Below are 18,851 nucleotides of genomic sequence, written 5' to 3' on the forward strand. Positions count from 1 at the left end.
GTTGAACCTGGTCAGGATCAGAATTTATTTTCCCCTCCTCCTCTGAAAACCCCCTCAGAGTCTGAAAGGACCATAAGGGGATTAGCAGATCTAGTCCGCTTCCTTTTAGCAGGCGGGGTGTTTGGGGATTCAAGTAACTGGTTTAGTTTGTCCAAACCCTTTATAGATGCTGTGGACCATGCCGGTTCTGTGGGAACAGGGGCCTGGTCCGTAAGCAATGAGGAAGGTCCTGGTATTGACGTTCCAATAGAACTTGTGGTTGCAGGGAGGTCCAATGAACTAGCATTATTAGCCGCCGAGGCTGCCACACTAGATAGCAACTGAGTAGATTATGATATCATCTGTGCTAAAGAGGAAACCGACTGTGTCAGGGAGGCCACCCAGGCCGGTTCCTCTGTCAGTGGGGCTGTAATATGCTGGGTTTGCGCACGGGGGACTAATGCTTCGCAGACAGAGCAGAGCGCCAACGGGTCTTTCTGCCCACATGGTAATTTTACATTACATCTTGAACATGTAAAATACTTTGCCATAGGGCCCTTTCCTTTATCTGTCATTTTATATAAAGTAAGGCACACCAAACACACAGCCTTAAATAGTTAATTTAGCTGAGAGAGACAGAGAGCAGCTGAGAGAACAGTGGGAAAAAAACAAGTAATCAACTAATCTAACATAAAAGTTGTACTTGCAATTTGTTAAACCAGAAAATAATATATTGGCAAGTAGGAGAACTATAATATAACCCCTACTAGCCCACTTTGCAATCAGCAATTACAATAATATGAGATTAAATAAATCAGATACTTAGCCCACAGGGCAAACAGGGGAGATGTCCAACAGCAGTGTCCTGGTGCCTGCTCCTCTGATCTGTGTCCTTTCCTGGGCTTCTCTTTGGTGCCAGAAGGCTGGGCTAGTCCAATATTTCTTGGAGAGTAGGGGAGCTCTATGTTCTAGCTCCCCCCCCTCCTCCCTCTGATAATGCTTTCTCTCTGAATTTTTTCAGAAGCCACCTTTAGAAAAAACGGGTGGTGTACGGCAGAGTAGTGGAGACCTCAATTGAGGTCTCCGCAGCGGATTTGCACCCCGATGCCCCCTCCTATGTATGAGGGGGATCTTGGTATGGCCCCCTTCTGCTGTCTCTTTTCCTCTCCTCTGCGGAATCCAAGATGGCCGCCGGCATTTAGATTCTTCCGATAACCGGCACTCCATGCCCGCAGTGGCAGCGCCGGTTATCGGGGAGGCTCCAAGAGTGACAGAGGTCCGGAGAGACCGCCTGTCACTCTGTTTTCAGGCACCCTATTTACTCTGTCAGTGAGAGCCTCTGGCTCTCATCTGACAGAGCAGTGCCTGCGCTGCTGTTCTGGGAGTGTGTTCTCTATAGTAGAACACACTCCCAGGTCTGCCACCAAAAGAAGAGCTTCCTATTAAAAAAGTAGAGATGAGCGGGCTCGGATATCTGAAATCCGAGCCCACCCGAACGTTGCCGATCTGAGCCGGATCCGAGACAGATCCGGGTATTCCCGCCAATTGCAAAATTGAAACCGAGTCTCTGAGTCATAATCCCGCTGTCGGATCTCGCGATACTCGGAACCTATAAATTCCCCGCTAGTCGCCATCTTCACTCGGGCATTGATCAGGGTAGAGGGAGGTTGTGTTAGGTGGTCCTCTGTCCTGCTATATCTCGTGCTGTGCTGGGGAAATAACAATGCCCTTAGAAGGACACAGCACAGCACAGCACAGCACAGCACAGCACGAACATTTTTAAAAAAAGTTATAAAAAAAAATAATTATAAAAAAAAAAAGAAATTAAAAAAAAATATCCAAAAACAATCCTGCAGTATAAGTCCATTGGTACTGCAGTATTACAAAGTTCACTGATTCTGCAGAATAGACTGGGAATTAGTGGAAATGATTGTTATTGAGGTTAATAATAGCGTAGGAGTGAAAATAAACCAAAAAACCTTGATTTTAACACTTTTTATGTTTTTTTCAAAATAAATCCGAATCCAAAACCTTTCGTCAGGTGTTTTGCGAAACAAATCCAAACCCAAAACCTCAAGCAAATCCGAATCCAAAACACGAGACACCAAAAGTGGCCGGTGCACATCCCTATAAAAAAGGAATCTAATAAAATAAAATTAAGTGAAAATAAAATAAAAAAACCCTAGCAATACTAAAACACAGCCCAACTCCATGGGCACCTAAAAAAAAACTGAACAGGAAGGGGCAGGGGGATTGTAGACGGGAGGGGTCTGTCAGCAGTGCTAAACTTAACTAGCTAGGTGCCAACTCCCGTGCTCCCCTCCAACAACCCCATGGTTAGCAGTGTCCCCCAGACTGGATGAAAGAGAAAGGTACTTTACCATACTATGTAAGTTACACTGCTGGTGTGGCAGGGATTATAGGAGCTTTATACAAGAGCTGGATACACGTAATTCTATTTATTTAATTGCTGCCCTCTACCGCCAGTTGATCATTATGTCTGTGCCATAGGGGAGATTTTTTTTTATCATTAAGCCCAGGTAAGAGCATTCAATGTTTAGAACAAATATGCAGCAGAAGTAGTTGTATAAATAACAGTAAAGAATAAGAACTGAGATCTGCATAGGAACGAAGGATAATTAAAGCTTTGCTGTATCTTTAACTGAGTTATTCTCTGGAGTGTTAATGGTTAACTATTTTGGTACGCCCATCTGGTGTCATAGGGGAGGGTTCAGAGGTTATAAGTTGGATGGGCGGAGTTTTAGTCAGCCTGGCAGATCTGGACGTTGCCCACCCACCCTCCTTGTTTCGTGGGTTCATAAGAACATGGAGAATCGGAAGGTTACTCTCAGGAGAGGTCCCAATTGCTGTTGGCAGTCATAGTTGTCAGCGAAGATGGATGGAGTATTTGCCGGAAAACGCAGTTCAGTCGACGGCCAGTGGTTCCTTGGGCGCATATTACGGTATTAGGGCACGTTGAACCCGCCTCTCTTCGAGTGAATTGGCTATTAGTCTCGGTTCAGGTACCGCCCCTGTGGTTGCTTTCAAATTCAGCACTGGATCTTTTGTCTTTGGGTGTATATAACACCCTACACTTAGTAATGTAAATGCAGAAAAAAGCCTGCAAGGACTTGTATATTAGTATTTCAGCAATGACCAAATTACCAAAGCAGCTGTTCTATTTGGGTGTATATTAGACTCTACACTTATTAGTGCAAATTCAGAAAAAAAACCTGCAAGGACTGGTATATTAGTATTTCAGCAATGATAAATTCAGCAATGGACCTCTTGTCTTTAGGTGTATATAACGCCATACACTTTTTGTACACTACAACTACTCTCTTTCTCAATCTATCCTACCCCTTCTGTATTTCTCTCTCAAATGGGGCTAGATCACCGTGGAGGATGGTATTTATACATTCAAAAACTCGCGAGATCCGACGACGTCACAATGACGTTTGCCTCGCCCATGTCTACATGAAACCCCAATCTCTATAACCAGCTGGACAGTGGGGTCTGATGTGCAGGATGATTTACTGTATTGGAAGTAAACATTCCCACCACCGCCATCTCCTTTGTGATGGGCTTTTATCTACTTAATCTGTAAACTAGCTATGTCCTATAAAAATGCCATGTTTCTATTGTGCAGACCTAAAACTTGTGCAAGGCACAAACGGACACCTACAATTTCGCATACATGACCATGGTGACTTCCCTGAAAACCCCACCTTATTGACTATTTCTGCACCCTGCATCAGCCACAGACAGTTGCAAGTTCACAGTGGGGATGCAGGGGGCCTATTTATATATGTGGGCATTTTGGCCCATAAAGTAGCATCTCTTATTGCCGCTGATCGAAGCAATATGAGATGTATTTTCGTATCAATTTATGCCAGGGCAGCCCGTACGATAATAGGCTCTACCGGCGAAGACGGTTCAATTGAGAAAGCTGACCTGACTGCGCATACCCCATTAACTTAACAGGGGGCACTGTACTTCATTCACAGTACACTGCCCATAGACTTCAACTGCTAATGCCTTCATCAGATGACATTAGTAACTGGCTACAAGCTCCGAAAAGCTTGTAGCCAAATTGATCCGCTTCGCAGTCCTCAAAGAAAATTATGGGGCCGGTGTTATTGAGCATTAGTTTGATTAAAGCAGAAGATAACTTTGATATCTACTGCTGCAGCATATTGTTAAATAGCCCCAACACTAATATTTCCCTTAATCACATGGAAACAGTTGTTCCTGCATTATTTAAGACAAATTAATACTTGATATATAGGCCCCCAAAAGGCCCAAAGTAGGCATCTGCTGACTATATTTGTGTTTATGCTGATAAAGATTCAATTGATTTCAGTCAGATGTTGGGGCAGCACACTGGGCTGATTCACATATGACCTTTATTATATGTGTTTTCTGCATTACTAATTTAAGAGAAATGTTTTCATCAAATACTATAAAAGCACAAATGAAATAGATCTTGACCTGTATTATTAAGTTGTATATTTAGTGTTACTCAGGCATCTACAGTATGACCAAAGGAATGGGCTGATAACCTAAGTACAAAACTGATTTGCAACTTTTATAAAACGCTCAGTCGCGTCTATCTCAGGGTTGTTTTACTGTAATGTTACCAGGACTTTCACTGACATACATTTTGCTTTCAGTTCCTGCCATGTACAAACCGTGACTAACAGAGACAAGTCATACTGTGACACACCGTCATGACTAATGTCTTCTACATGCCGATACCTATAGTAAGGTTATTTTAAGGAAGGGTCTTTGTACAGTGTCAGATCTCAGTGAATGACTGTCACAAATTGATTTATTAATTTTAGCTCCATAGATAATCGCTTGTAAATAATTATCACAGAAGTTTTTTTGTCCATGATTACTTTTCTTTTGTTCTGTACCTTTGATGCAGTTTTCGGTAAATGGACTAGTTCTGTATGTATGGATCACTGCACACTTTAGTGTTCTGGATGCAATTCTTACTATCTGTGCTTATCCTATATGTAGGGACAATCGCACCACAGACAGGGTTATAAATTTGGACCCTATAAAATGCTACAAATGTCCTCTGTGCCATACACTAAAGTCAATCCTGAAATACACAGTACCACTTCCCTAGCAGTTTGTTAGAAGCAGTTCCGCTATTTGTTCTTATTGTTTGATGGTATAATTGTGTAAGTAATGTAATGGCTATTCATGTATGTAGTGTCCAGGTCACAGTATTCCGCCCGACATGAACAGTGGACATGATCATTAAACAATGTTATAACATATTCTCAACTTCAATGTTTAAAATAGAGTACAGAATAAGAGTAGATACTGAAAATTGTACCCCACATTTACAGAATCAGAGAGATAGAGAAAGTAGTATTGTGTAGTCAATTAATATGAAAAATAAGAAAAGTACTTACAGGGACAAATCTGAACAGATTTCCTAAATATTAGATTTTACCTGTGCATGGTTGCCCACTGTTTCTATCAATGCTGAGCAAGTAACATAGGTTTCGGCAAACTGTGGTTCTCCACCAGCGATAGAGCAACAAGTACCAGCATGCCCAGCCTGCCAGAGACTGAAGAACCACAGGTCACTTACTTGTTTTGAAATATAACAGAATTGTATTATGAGCACGTCTCCCAGATGTGACATTAGCAGGTAAGCCTGCAAAGCAGAAAAGTGTCCCTGCAAATTGGGTTTGTTTTGGCAAACTTAAAAAACCGCTTGCTAAAAACAGACAAGTTGCAAAAATAGTGTTTTATTATACAATATTTGTCTTTATAATAGTAATGGAAAAAAACAAGCAATTAACTGCTCTCCCCTTAAGTGTCCCGTCCTCAGATGGTATTGGTGTGTTTTATGATCCTTCCTGTTGGTTTATGTAATGTCCATCTGATACCTGTATTCATGTGTAAATACACATGAGATGCTGCAGTTAGTGTGAGGTTTTGTGTGATGTCCCTGTGTTTAGGACACTAATTGCAACAGTGTGCTGGTTTGTGGTGCATGGCAGTGGCCATCTTGAAATAGTCCATGAGGCAATCCAGGGCTGCTGAGAAGTGACTTTAAGATTTGGTTTCCTTCTCAGGTATGTCCTGACCCTTTATGACTTTACTATATACATGAACGCCATTCTCCTCTCTTTTACCCATCTCTTTATCTGCTTCCTGGAAGGTCATGTTATCGTATACATGAACGCCAATCTCCTCTCTTTTACCCATCTCTTTTTCTGCTTCCTTGAAGGTCATGTTATCGTATACATGAACGCCATTCTCCTCTCTTTTACCCATCTCTTTTTCTGCTTCCTGGAAGGTCATGTTATCGTATACATGAACGCCATTCTCCTCTCTTTTACCCATCTCTTTCTCTTCTCTCTCCTGCTGCTGTAATAACACTGCTCGGTTGACGTTAGGACCTGCGTATGAACAATGACCACAATCAGTCACATAATGGAATGCATGAAGGTTGGATTCTTTTTTAACTGTATGTAATTAATTTAATATCTGTGGGTCTAGCAGTCGGGGTGATCAATACTTAGCACCATTTGTACAAATTTATTGACTCTTTTGTTTTTTACTCTTGCTACTTACTGTCTTTAGGAATTTAGGAAAGTTTAGAAATCGAGTGAAAGTTGACAGAGAACACATGTGGCTTTAACAAGTTAAACCTCCCCCCCCCCCTTCCCTAGATCTGGGAACAATTGCATATGCACCCCGAGATACAGGCCCGGATATATAAATGCTCTATAAACCACTTTTCTCTGCTGTCCCATAACCTCACTCCGTCTACCATAATCTTCTACAGTCTCCACACCTTCTATATCCCATGCATATAAAATAAACACATGGGAATCATTTAGCCCTAATTTAGTCCATAGTTACATTTTTTATTTAATACATTAATTAATACTTTTTTAATAAATACATTATTATTGTGAAAAGATGAATAATGGTGTATTTCACAATTAATGCTTCAAATTAAATAAAAAAATATATATGGGAAATAATAATAGAAAACACGATTAGTGCTCAAGTGTACACTGGCCTACAATGTATACAAAGTTTATACTATTTTATTGTGTACGTATTTTAATATACTTTAGGAATAAAAAATAATCTTTCTATACGATTACTGGCCCTATTTATACCTTTATGTTCCTGAGCTATTGTGTACCATACTTCATATACTGCGATGCTCCATACACCCAAGACTGTAGAATACCATATAAGTCATCCACTCAGAAGAGTATATAACAATTTTATATCTGGTACATTCAGTTGGTGGTATTATTGGGCACATGATTTACAAAGTAGAACCTTACACATAGAATAGAACCTGACACGTTACAGAAGATCCCGATGAGGGAGTGAAGAAAAGATTTGTAGGTTTTATTGCCCATTATTATCTAATATGTTCCGGCTAATGGAGCGTCTGCTGTTAGATACACAGAGGAGGGCTTCCTATTTAGGGCAGTGGTAATCGGTATCCCGATGCTTGGGATACCGACACCGAATACACCTACAAAACAAACCCGAAACCTTAAATCAACTACCTCTTAAAATCTACACTTACCTTCTCACCGACGGAGGACATTACCGGAACAACGGGTATGCGACTGCTGCACAATCCGACCATGCTGGTTGCCAGCGCTTCATTGTGACATCTCTGAAGACAGCGACATGTACATTTAAACAGGTATGTTAATATTAAGGGTTAGGGTTATGCTACAGCTGCGTGAAAAGTTTGTGACGTCACAATGAAGCACCAAACTCCAGCATCTTCGCACTTTGTACCAGTCACATACCCGTTGTTTCGTTCATTTCCTTGGTCGGTGACAAGGTAAGTGCAGATTTTAATAGGTTATTGATTTAAGGCTTCGGGTTTCTTTTGGAGGAGTATTGGGTGTCGGTATCCCAAGCATCGCGATACCGTACCCAATCCATTCAGGACATGTTATTACAATGCCTATTTTAGCTCCTCTGTTAACCCAAGTGTATCAGTTAACCTACTAATCACACAGCCAATACTAACTTACCAAAGTAGCTGAGTGCGACGGGCAGGAAAATGAGGCCATGTACAAGTCCCAGCAAAGTTATGGTCAGATTAAGACGGAAGAAGAAAATCTGAATTAGCTGAGCTTTGGCAAAGGCCAGGACGATGATCCCAGGGAGGTTGGTCATTGCTACTCCAGCAAACACCTGTTTTGAAAAAAGGGAGAATGAATCAGGGACCAAGATAGACATTGTGTTAGCCTATGCATAGAAGTGATATTGTCTGTGATACTTGTCCTGCATCTATGTCATTTCTCCTGAAACAGCCAGTTATATTCTCTCCCCATATGCTGGCAGCCTATAGTTCCTCTGAACTGTTTCCATATCTGCTACTTCCCGTGCCTTATAGATCTTCCTATCCGAGCAACCTACACCATGTGGCAATTTTTTATCCTCCCCACAAACCCTGTACTCCCCCAGTTTCATGTCACCCTCACCACATACACCACCATTTTGCTGTAGATTCCATCCCATGTACTTACAGCACTGCCCATATAGATAGTGGCGTCTTTTGCTCGAGCCACTTTGGTAGGTTTGTTGCTCATGGCAAAGGAACGAGTAAGATGGGAGACAAACTCGACTGAGATCCCAATGGCCTGAAGGGAAAAGACAAGAAATTAAGTCGGAGGGGAAGGAAGACATAAGTCATAAGTGAGAGACATGTTATGAGAAAGGACAGGGAGGTGAGATAGTGGGGGCCAGTCACTTTGAGAGCAAAGGAACATTGGAAAGGAAACACAGAGGAAGGGGAGAGGGGCATTCTGAAATAAACTGAGGAACAGTTGTAGGGGCAGTAAAAGAAAGAGACGTACATAAAGTGAAAGGTAACTGAAGAGTGAAAGGAATTAAATCAGGGGAACAGATGAATAAGAGAGAAATAGAGACAAGAAAGAGAGAAATAAGAAACAAACACACACAGGCATTAAAATACCATCACCTACACATAGTGGAGGCAGCCATGTTGTGGGTTAAACCAATATTCAGGAGAATGAGAAGTGCTCATACCTCAGTGATGTTAATAGTTCCTAGTAGACTGATAGGCTTCATTCTCATTCCCACACAATGGCTGCCTCTGCTGTTTATAGGCAAAAAGTGCACTAAAGAGTGGTTACTGACCGTCACCAGATTGATGAGAGAGATGGCATTATAATCTATGCCCCAAAGAGTCATAACGCCAACAGTGTCTACGATGATCATGAAGATGGTAAACAAGTTAATGAAGCCGGAGCGCAGGTCCATGCCCAGCAGGATGCAGCAGACAGCAAAGGTTGGCAGCAGGCAGAGGGCCAGAGTGAAAAGCCCCTCTTGTACGATGGTCAGATACTGCTCATAGAACAAGTATGTGATCCTGTGTAAAGAGGTGTTGTGAGTATCAGATCATGAGCACCACAAAGTATATATGCGTCCATATGTTTTATCCATGGCCCTGACACACGCAAATTAAACAATTTTTCCTGTTGTATGTGTGTCTTTTTTCCCAGTATGAATTTGTATGCAATTGCTCAAACACACCATTACAGTACTAGGCATACATTAGAACAGACCTACCCTCCTCCGTCACTTCTCTTCCATCGCAAAGAGTCATAAGTGCTAAATAGTAGTAGGTCTGCATAGCTGCCTTTGTACATGCACTTTCTTGGCATGCGCAGTGTCAAATACGCAAGATAAACTATGCAGGCGGGCGTACGTCGCACTCTGAATCACGTCCAATATGCCAAGAGAGTCACTGTTTGTATATTTTATAAGGCGCCCCCATAATTATGAATATTATACACTGAGCTTGGAAACAGACACTTTCTCCTACCAAACCAGTACTGATAAATAGATTATGGCACATTTTGTGCATGGAGTATATCACAGCCCTCCTTAACAACACCCTTCCCAAATTTCACAAGACATGGACCCCATGGTACAGACTTCACAGTTCTCTCGTTCCAGGCAGCATGTGAACACAAACTTCTGACCTTCCCCATCTCTGCTCCCCCCCCCCCCCTCCCCATTATACCTTCCACTCGCTTTTTTCCTGGCTCCTCTTCTGTTTTTTTCTAATTTATAATTTTATTGGAAAACCCGTTTTGTTGTATTTAACCTTCTTGATGAGACACAATGAAGAACCAATTCTATGTTATACTGTTTTATTCACTGAATGTTTTCTTCTTCTTGAAAAAAGTGTGAAAAATAAAGAGGTTTTTTAAAAAAAAAAGAACATTATACACTACAGAAACAACATACAGAGAAGGTACAAGTCAAGATGGATAGCAAAACTGAAAATGGTGCAAAAATATCACTCACGTGTATGGGAAGACGTAGAAATTCAGGTCTGTGCCATTCACCTTTCTTAAAGACTTTGTGATGTCCGCTGCCAGTTCTCGGGTGTATTTCATGGCAGCTGTATACTCTTGTGAGTTCTTTAAAGGAGAGTGATACGCCATGAAACGCGACGCTGCAGGAGAATTCCAAGTCAAAGTAAATATATGATGTGGGCTCCAGTGACAATTATGTTGCTTTATCCACACAACATAGAAAGAGCTACTTACCGATTATCTCTCCCTGATCGTTGAATTTAATAGCAGTATCATAAGCACCCAAACCCCTGCAGAAAAATAACATATTAGGTGCATATAGACTCTGCGGCACCAATTTATACAACTGCCCTTGACTGTGTGTAATACCATGCAAATCACAGGTATATTACTGTATGCACTCATTCAGAAAACTATAGTTCCACAGAGTGCCTCTGGGAAGTTAAATGCAAATTGTGTCGGACATTTTTGGGTGGACAGACTGCAAACTACAGTCCATGCTGCTCTCTAAAGCCCAATAATGTACTAGAAGGCTTCAGGGAGATTCTTGGGGAAAAGAGGAGGAGCCAAAAATGGACTGGCTAGAGAGATAAGTGATGTGTGTGACTGCTGGCTGAACTAATAAAGGATCTTCCCATAAAGAGCCACTAAATCTATGGCTGAATTGTTGTCCTGAGGGATGTTTGCAGCCAGCCCAGAAAGAAGCACCTTTGCAGTATAGGAAAAGACCATGAGATGTCAGCAGGACTCATATGAAGACAGATAAGTTTATTTTACTTTGCTATGTTCAAGTTATTTAAGTGAGACATCAAACTGTGTTATTAAAACCTCTGATTTGGACTGTAATATTGCTATTGAGAGGTGTTATAGCACTGGCTAAAGAAAGAGTTTTTTCCAGACAAATCTGCTGTATTTATGGTTATCTACAAGCTGACTGAAACTGCCTAAAATGGTTGCTGATGAGAGAATTGCAAGTTGTTTAACCCTGCAGTTGCTAGGAGAGAGTTGCTTATTCCATTAGACGGATTGCTAAGTAGAGTACTGATTTCAACTTGTACAAGTAAATAAGCTTCATGTGTCAGCTGAAACTTCGCTTAAACCTGTGGATTATAATTTACCCCAATGGGTTATGTATATCATAGAGTGAACTAGAAACCATCTAACCTGAACAAGATGGATTAATCCTTGTTGCATCTCTGCTGATTTTTGTCTGATAAGTATAATCGCCATAATTGCACTTGAAGTATTGTGCTGATTTATATTTGCATATTGTTGAATCATGATTCCTAAAATGTGATTTATTTAGTGACATGTTGAATAACATTGCATGCTGATGGTATTGTGCTATTACTTCACAATACTTCACCTTCGCCTCTCTACCATACCACCGGGCCTGTAGAATCCTTCCTTATACTACTTTTGGGGTGCCAACCATCTGCCCCGTTCCAACTGTATGTTGGACATTTTTTGATTATACCCAAAATGTTAGTACTAAGAATGTGTCATGTATGACAGGCACGTGAACTAGATAGTTTCATAAAAAGCTGTATGTCATATAACAAATGCATATAAGTATTATCATGTAAATAAATAAGACTAAATAAGTTTTGGGACAGATGAGCGATACGTACTGTCTCCGGTGCGCATGCACAATGCGATCTGCCCATAGAGTCTACTGTGCATGCGCTATTCTACTTTCTTACTGCGTATGAGTGCCGTGGTACTGCACGTCCAACTCCTTGTGCAATTATCCTGTTTCTCAAGACTGCTTACTGCATATACAGACCTGTATCCTGTATACAATAAACCAACATTCTGGTTAAGTGACAACGTGTGGATTAACCTCCTTACTCAAATCTGCTGACACCTCTTACAATCTAGTACGCATCTGCCAATTGGTTATGTGCCCACAGCTACAAGTGTGAAGAACACGTTGAACAGGAGGCGCAACTTCAAATCAGAGGAAACTACAAGTATAGCAGTGCTTTATATGAATTAAGGTGAAAATGTATACTCCAGGTGAAAGCATGGGCTTTGTGAAATTGAGAGGATCTGAGAATTATTCCATGTGAAATTTCGCTATGGAGATGCAGTTAAATCCTGAGAAATTGTGGAAGGTCATAAGTGACCCAGGTGACAAACCAAATCACCTCTTTGTCTGTTTTACCCAGTTTGTTTATTAGTTTACTATGTTTGTCCCCAATTGTAAAGCGTTACAGAATATGTTGGCGCTATATAAATAAATGATGATGATCTTAATGATGTGGATAGGGGCCATTGAAACCATTGGCTTAGCTGTGGAACAGCTTGTCTATTCAAACATCAAAGGGAAAGCATCAGCAGAAGATATGTGGATTGCTCTGCAGACAGCTTATGAAGATAAATGAGAAGAATAAACCTGGGGCACATCTAGATCAACAGATGTGTGAGAGTTGCAAAGGTAAACAAACCAGACATCCCTTCCCAAAGTCAGCGACAAGAGCCGAGGTGCCTTTAGCATTGGTGCATATGGATATATGTGGTCCTATGGAGACTGAATCAATTAGTAGTTACTGTTACTTTACGACATTGATGACTATACGAGGATGACTCAAGTGTATTTTCATAAAGTGAAAATTGTGGTCATACACAAGATCAAGGAATACAAAATTTTGGTGGAGAATCAAACGTGTCATAAACAAAAAAAATTGAGATCTGATAATGGAGGAGAATACCCGAATAAGAACTTTGTTGACTGTCTACAAAATCATGGAGTTCAACATCAACTGACAATGTCGCACACGCCTGAACAAAATGGTGTAAGTGAATGTGCAAACCATACTATTGTTGAAAGAGCACGTATGATGTTAAGTGATGCTGGCCTAGAAAATACATTTTGGGCTGAAGCAGTACAAATAGCGGTTTATTTAAAAAACTAAGCACCCACTGTTGCACTAAAAGGCAATACACCAATTGAAGCATGGTCTGGAACGTCAGTCATCTTAGGGTGTTTGGATGCAAAAAGCATCCCTAAAGAAAGAAGTAAATTGGACTCACAAGACTGTATTTTGCTTGGATATTGTCTTGAGAGTAAAGGCTACAGGCTTTGGGACATTGTAAACAAGAAACTTATTAAATCCAGAGACGTCATATTTCTTGCAACAAAATCATCACCTAGTGGAAAAGCACAAAGTGAAGTTGAAGGATAGGTGGTGATACTTGATATACTCACATTCTCCAGTACATTGATGTCAGAGATTTTGAATTTTCACAATCAGCAATAGAGAAGAGCTTATGTGAGAAGTAACATAGGGAAACTACTAAGGAGATATAGTGAAGAATATGCCAACACTGCGTTCTCAGAACCACAAAATTTGCAGGAAGGAAAATCCAGTGATAAATAGGAATGCTGGAAATCAGCCGTAGATAAAGAGATGACATCTTTAGGTGAAAACAAAACCTGGACCGTTGTCACTAGTCCAAGCCACTGTAATACAATTAAAAACAAATGGGTTTTCTGTAAAAAGTTAAATACAGGCGGATCGATTCCCTATTACAAAGCCCGTCTTATTGCAAAGTATTTTACTCAAAGGTCCGGAATAGATTACAGGAAAATATTCTTGCTTGTGGCAAGGTACAGTACACTTTGTTTTGTTATTGCCATATCTACATTGCATGATTTGTTGCTCTACCAATTGGATTTTGATTCTGCTTTCTTAAATGGGGAATTAGTTGAAGAAATCTATATGGAGCCTCCAGAGAATTATAATGAGAACAAGTTTCCAGAAGGAAAAGTGTGTTCCTTAAAAACAATATTTGTACAGTTTGAAGCAAAGTGGTTGATGTTGGTACATCAAGCCAGGCACTCTGTTGACTGACATGGACTTTGTATGATCAGAGACTGACCACTGTCTATACCACAGATTAATAGATGGAAAGCTGTTTATCAGTGTTGTATATGTGGAAGATTTGTTGCTTGCATGTCAGAAAAAAATCACATAGACAGTGTAAAAAGTCTGTTGGGAGAAAAATTCAGATTGAAACACTTTGGTCCTGCACATCACCTGTCGGGAATGAGAACTTCAAAAAATTTGAATGCTGGGACTGTACTTCTTAAAAATGGGATGATAGATGATAAACCAGTAAATACTACTGTTGATAAAAGTACAAAATTAACCAAAAGTATGTCACCAACAAGTGAATCTGGAATAGAGGAGATGAAAGAAATTCTCTATCAGAATACAATTGGAAGTGAGCTGAGTGAGTCAATTTGAAATAAATCCTGGGAAACAGCATTGGATAGCTGTTAAGAGAATCCTAAGATATCTGAAATGTTCATTAAAACAATGTTCTCAAAATCCGAGTCTTCAGAACTAGAGATTTTCTGTGATGCAGATTGGGGAGCAGATAGAAATGATCGTCGTTCATATATTGGTTACCTATATGGATTAGCAGGCACAGTGGTCAGCTGGGCAAGTAAAACAGCCTACATCTGCTCTTTCTAGTACTTAAGAAGAGTATATGGCTTTAACAGAAGCAGCTAATCTATGGATTAAAGAGACTTTGTGTGAATTATGTCTTTAGGTACAGTTGTGACAACATCAGATGTGACAACAAAGGTGCTATTGATTTGTCAGCCAGTACCAAGCTTCATGGCAGCTTCTCGAATTAAATTAAATCTAATGACAATATGCTTAATAAGATTAATACTCTTGTTTTGAAACTGGAGACATTCCTAAGCATGGGAGGGGTGTTGGGACGTCCTGTCCATTCTGTGTTACCTTCCATATTTACCCATTTAACAGGCCACACATTGCTCTGCCCCTAGGTTTCCCACTTACACCTTGGTTGAAACATGTTATTTAAAGATTCGATTCAATTTAGCCCAGGTTAATAGAACCGTGAAATAGGCGAGGAAAGCTGTAGCAGAGCACAATGTCCTGGAATAAATAGGTCATGTTGGGAGTTATACATCATGTGCTATTTACAACTATTACACAAATAGTCAACATTACTGTGGGTGCATTCCCCAAATGAGTGCAATTCCATAGAATAGATCCCCTTGTGATCCACTAACTCAGACTAAACACCAAGTGACTGGATCTGTCCAATATCACATGTGTGCTTGAGCCTATTGACTTATGACCCATGATCTAACAAGGTTTCTTGTATTACCTTATGGAAGTACCATGTAATGTTCCTGTTCACTTACCCCTTGGGACATTTCAGATTCGGATAGTCTCCTAGAAAAAGTGGCAAATAACGTTCAAATTCTTCCAACGTTGGTCTCAGGGGCCCAGTCGGAGTTCTCATACACCTTCTTATACATCCAGGAACCGCTGTTTTGAAAGGAAGAGGATAAATATAAGCACTTTATAAGCACTTTATATTGACAAAACCAACACACTACAGGTCACGGAAATCAACACACCACAAGCGAACTTCACTGTGTGCAGATGGAAAGTTCTCCCTCTGTATAACAGCAAGTATACTACAACCACTCACCACTAAGCAACATCTAGTGTTAAAATGTAAGCAAAGATTTATACTTCAATGAAGAATGTAGTGCCTACCTCGGATTTAGTTTGAAATATACTGTACATTTCTTTAAATGCATACTGTCCAGCTACTTTACTAAAATAATATTGAGTTACATTTGTCTCCATATACGTCACAAAAACAGACTGATGGAGTTCTTAATTTAGCTCTGTTGTATAAGTAAATTGTACTATTAGATTATTTGTTCATAATGTACAATGTTAAGTGGTGTAGTATTCAGTGATATATTCTTTATTTGAAATAAGTTAATTTTTCAGGGAAAGCTTGACAGATTGCATAATGCCTCAATTACCATTATGCCCAATAATTCTGGATGGAATTATTATCAGACTTATTGGTAAATGGGGTCGGAAGATGAACGTACACAGGAGACCCGGTGATGGAGAAATAATCATCCTGCTGATCTGCTGGATCTCAACAAATATGTCTACCCATATGAGATCTACTTGAGTAATCCAATCACTCGGCTCTTGGTCTGAGTGTCACGATGGCTATCTGTGGATGTCTCCAGCAGTACTAAGTAAGATCTGGGGTGATTCAACAACTATGTTTTATATCTGAGGAAATTAAATGATCTATTGAAAATATGAACTGTTAATATTGCAAATGCAATATTCCACTTACACTTACATAACTATCACCAGTACTCAACACTAAAGAAAATTTTTGGGGGAAAATAAAGAATAAATTATATACAAAATACATGAAATTTGAAAGGTTTAAGAATTATGGAGCAAGAGCCAAAACTAAATAGAACTGAAAAAAATCATAATACAGCCTCTACAATATTATTTCAGCAATATAGATAGCTAGCTACATCATGTTAAATGTTGTTGTTGTTGTTATTATTTTCATTATAATTATTACGTTTGACAGTTTCAGTTTACATGTATTTCTTTTAATTAAAAAGAACTGAGCCATGATTTTTCATAGTGTTTCCTACAAAGGTCTGTAGCAGTGTTTGGAATGTGTGATACCTCTCTACAATGTCCTAGTACTTACTGCTGGTGGAGGAGCAGAATGTCCCATTTAATAACAGTCTGCAGCAGTCCGATGAGGGGTTCAGCCAGTCTATGAAGTCATCCACCCAGGAGGATGCTGTGACGGCCAAGTAAGATCTGGGGAGATAGTACATAGTACAAGAGAATGATGTGTGTGTTCAGACAAGAGAAGGACAACAAAGGCAGTAGCAAATCAGGAACTGTTATAGGCCTTATAGAATAGCAAGCATGTGAGTTATTTCCTATTTAATATATATTTGTATTTCTATTGCTAGACAGAAAGAAGATGAGCTGGGTTAACCACACTCTGACAGGATAAATCTTCTATGCCACCCTGTCGTGGTGCTGGGGACCTGCTGGTCCTCCCTTGCCACTGTCCCTTTTCTTTATTTCTTGTAACCCCTGCAGGAGGGGCTCTGCTGCCACAATTAGGCTTCTTCACCAGCATCTAGAACTGCTTCCTTCTAGGTAACGCTTGCTACTAGTGTACCCCATTGCTGGGCACCTGGGCTGGTACCCCTGACCTCTTCCTTCAGATCAAGGTTGCTGTGGATGATTCCCCCTGGCCTATCACACTGGCCAGAGCTGCAGGTCAGTGGGCAGAGCGTTGGTACTATACGCTGGGTCCCAACTTCAGAACAGCCGGATAACGGATTAGATTGGTCTAATCTGTAGGTCACAGGAATTACAGCAGGTAAATAGGCATTAAAGCAGGATCCTTAAGCAGTGATGTTTATTAGTTCAAGAAGTCCTGAAAGGGACAGTTACACACTGGTTTGAGGTACTAGTGATCATCTAGAAGTTTCAGATGGAACAATACATAACATGGTCAAACTGGGCTCTTTTTATACAGTTTCTGAAGCACATGTTGGCAGGGGGTAACTCGACCCCCTTCCCAGCTGGCACCACACAGTCTGAGATATTACATCAAAGTTTTAGCTTCAGGATGTAATCTTATCTCTAATCTTGGATTTAACAAAAATTACATCAATCTGTGATTTCCTAAATTACTTTCTGGTAGGTTTCTTATCACTCTAAGACACAGGATGAAAAACTACACAGAATAGAAAGGTAATGACCCCCTGCTGTGCATTCAGACTAAAAAGATACAGATGAAAATAATTAATTAGGGATTACCTGCCTTCAGAAGTTACAAAAACAATTTTTCTCCTATATGACATACAGCCTCAGTAATCAATACAATTCCAATACAAAAATCAGTACATTTGCAAAGATATACATTGGCGCACTGCGCTACTAATTAAAATTAATTTATACAATAAGTTATCTATAAGTGATCAAGCAACACATGCCTACCAACTGAAAAAATGTAACTACTAGAGTAAAATATTAATTTAGTTTGAAGGGACATGGTAAAGGATACAGCTATGTGCCAGTAACAGGTGGAGGACACTATAAAATCCTAGATAGGGACAAACATTTCAGTTAGAGCTTAAACATAATGTCTAGAAGGCAGGATAGATAAATAAGCACAGAGACAGGAACCAACATTTCTGGGTTAGTTAGAACCCAATAAAATGCACTAAACTGCATTATAAAATAACTCTTAAAATTGGCTTTCAAATTTCAACTTTTGGGGGTATAGCACAGCTATAAGGTGAATAATATTTTACTACATCCATCCCTCTGTGGCTTGGAAGTTGCAAGTTGGATCCAAAAAATGAATGTAATATACAATAGCACAAGCTAGATGGCCCATCATAAGGTTCAAAGACTATTTATGTATTGTACATAATCAAGTAGCATGATTAGATTAGAGTAACTGCAGAAAGGTGACAGGGCTGTCTCAAGAGATAATTGGTGACTCAGGGTGTGAATATTAGATAACACATGGGTTAAAGGAGGAAAAATGAATAACACAGATAAGGCAGAGCTAGCAATGTCAGATTGACATGTAAGGTGTCTCTACACCACAGATTCTCAGATTCCATTCTCGGTGGCTGAA

The 18,851-nt window shown here is 40.1% G+C and overlaps 1 protein-coding gene across 1 annotated transcript in view; it reads right to left on the reverse strand.

Annotated features, from left to right (window-relative positions):
• Positions 1-5,730: 5,730 nt before the first annotated feature.
• The window catches only part of LOC142151514 (NPC1-like intracellular cholesterol transporter 1), a 36,090-nt gene continuing 22,969 nt past the window's right edge, over positions 5,731-18,851 (reverse strand). Inside the window, exons 13-20 of the mRNA XM_075207244.1 lie at positions 16,887-17,002; positions 15,538-15,664; positions 10,581-10,636; positions 10,336-10,486; positions 9,160-9,391; positions 8,526-8,639; positions 8,028-8,190; positions 5,731-6,407 (exon numbers count right to left, since the gene is read on the reverse strand). Coding sequence (XP_075063345.1) covers positions 6,058-6,407; positions 8,028-8,190; positions 8,526-8,639; positions 9,160-9,391; positions 10,336-10,486; positions 10,581-10,636; positions 15,538-15,664; positions 16,887-17,002 — 1,309 coding nt within the window. The 3' untranslated portion in view covers positions 5,731-6,057. The remainder of the gene's footprint in view (positions 6,408-8,027; positions 8,191-8,525; positions 8,640-9,159; positions 9,392-10,335; positions 10,487-10,580; positions 10,637-15,537; positions 15,665-16,886; positions 17,003-18,851) is intronic.

Source organism: Mixophyes fleayi, chromosome 4 (genome assembly GCF_038048845.1).
Source record: "Mixophyes fleayi isolate aMixFle1 chromosome 4, aMixFle1.hap1, whole genome shotgun sequence".
Classification (NCBI taxonomy): domain Eukaryota; kingdom Metazoa; phylum Chordata; class Amphibia; order Anura; family Limnodynastidae; genus Mixophyes; species Mixophyes fleayi.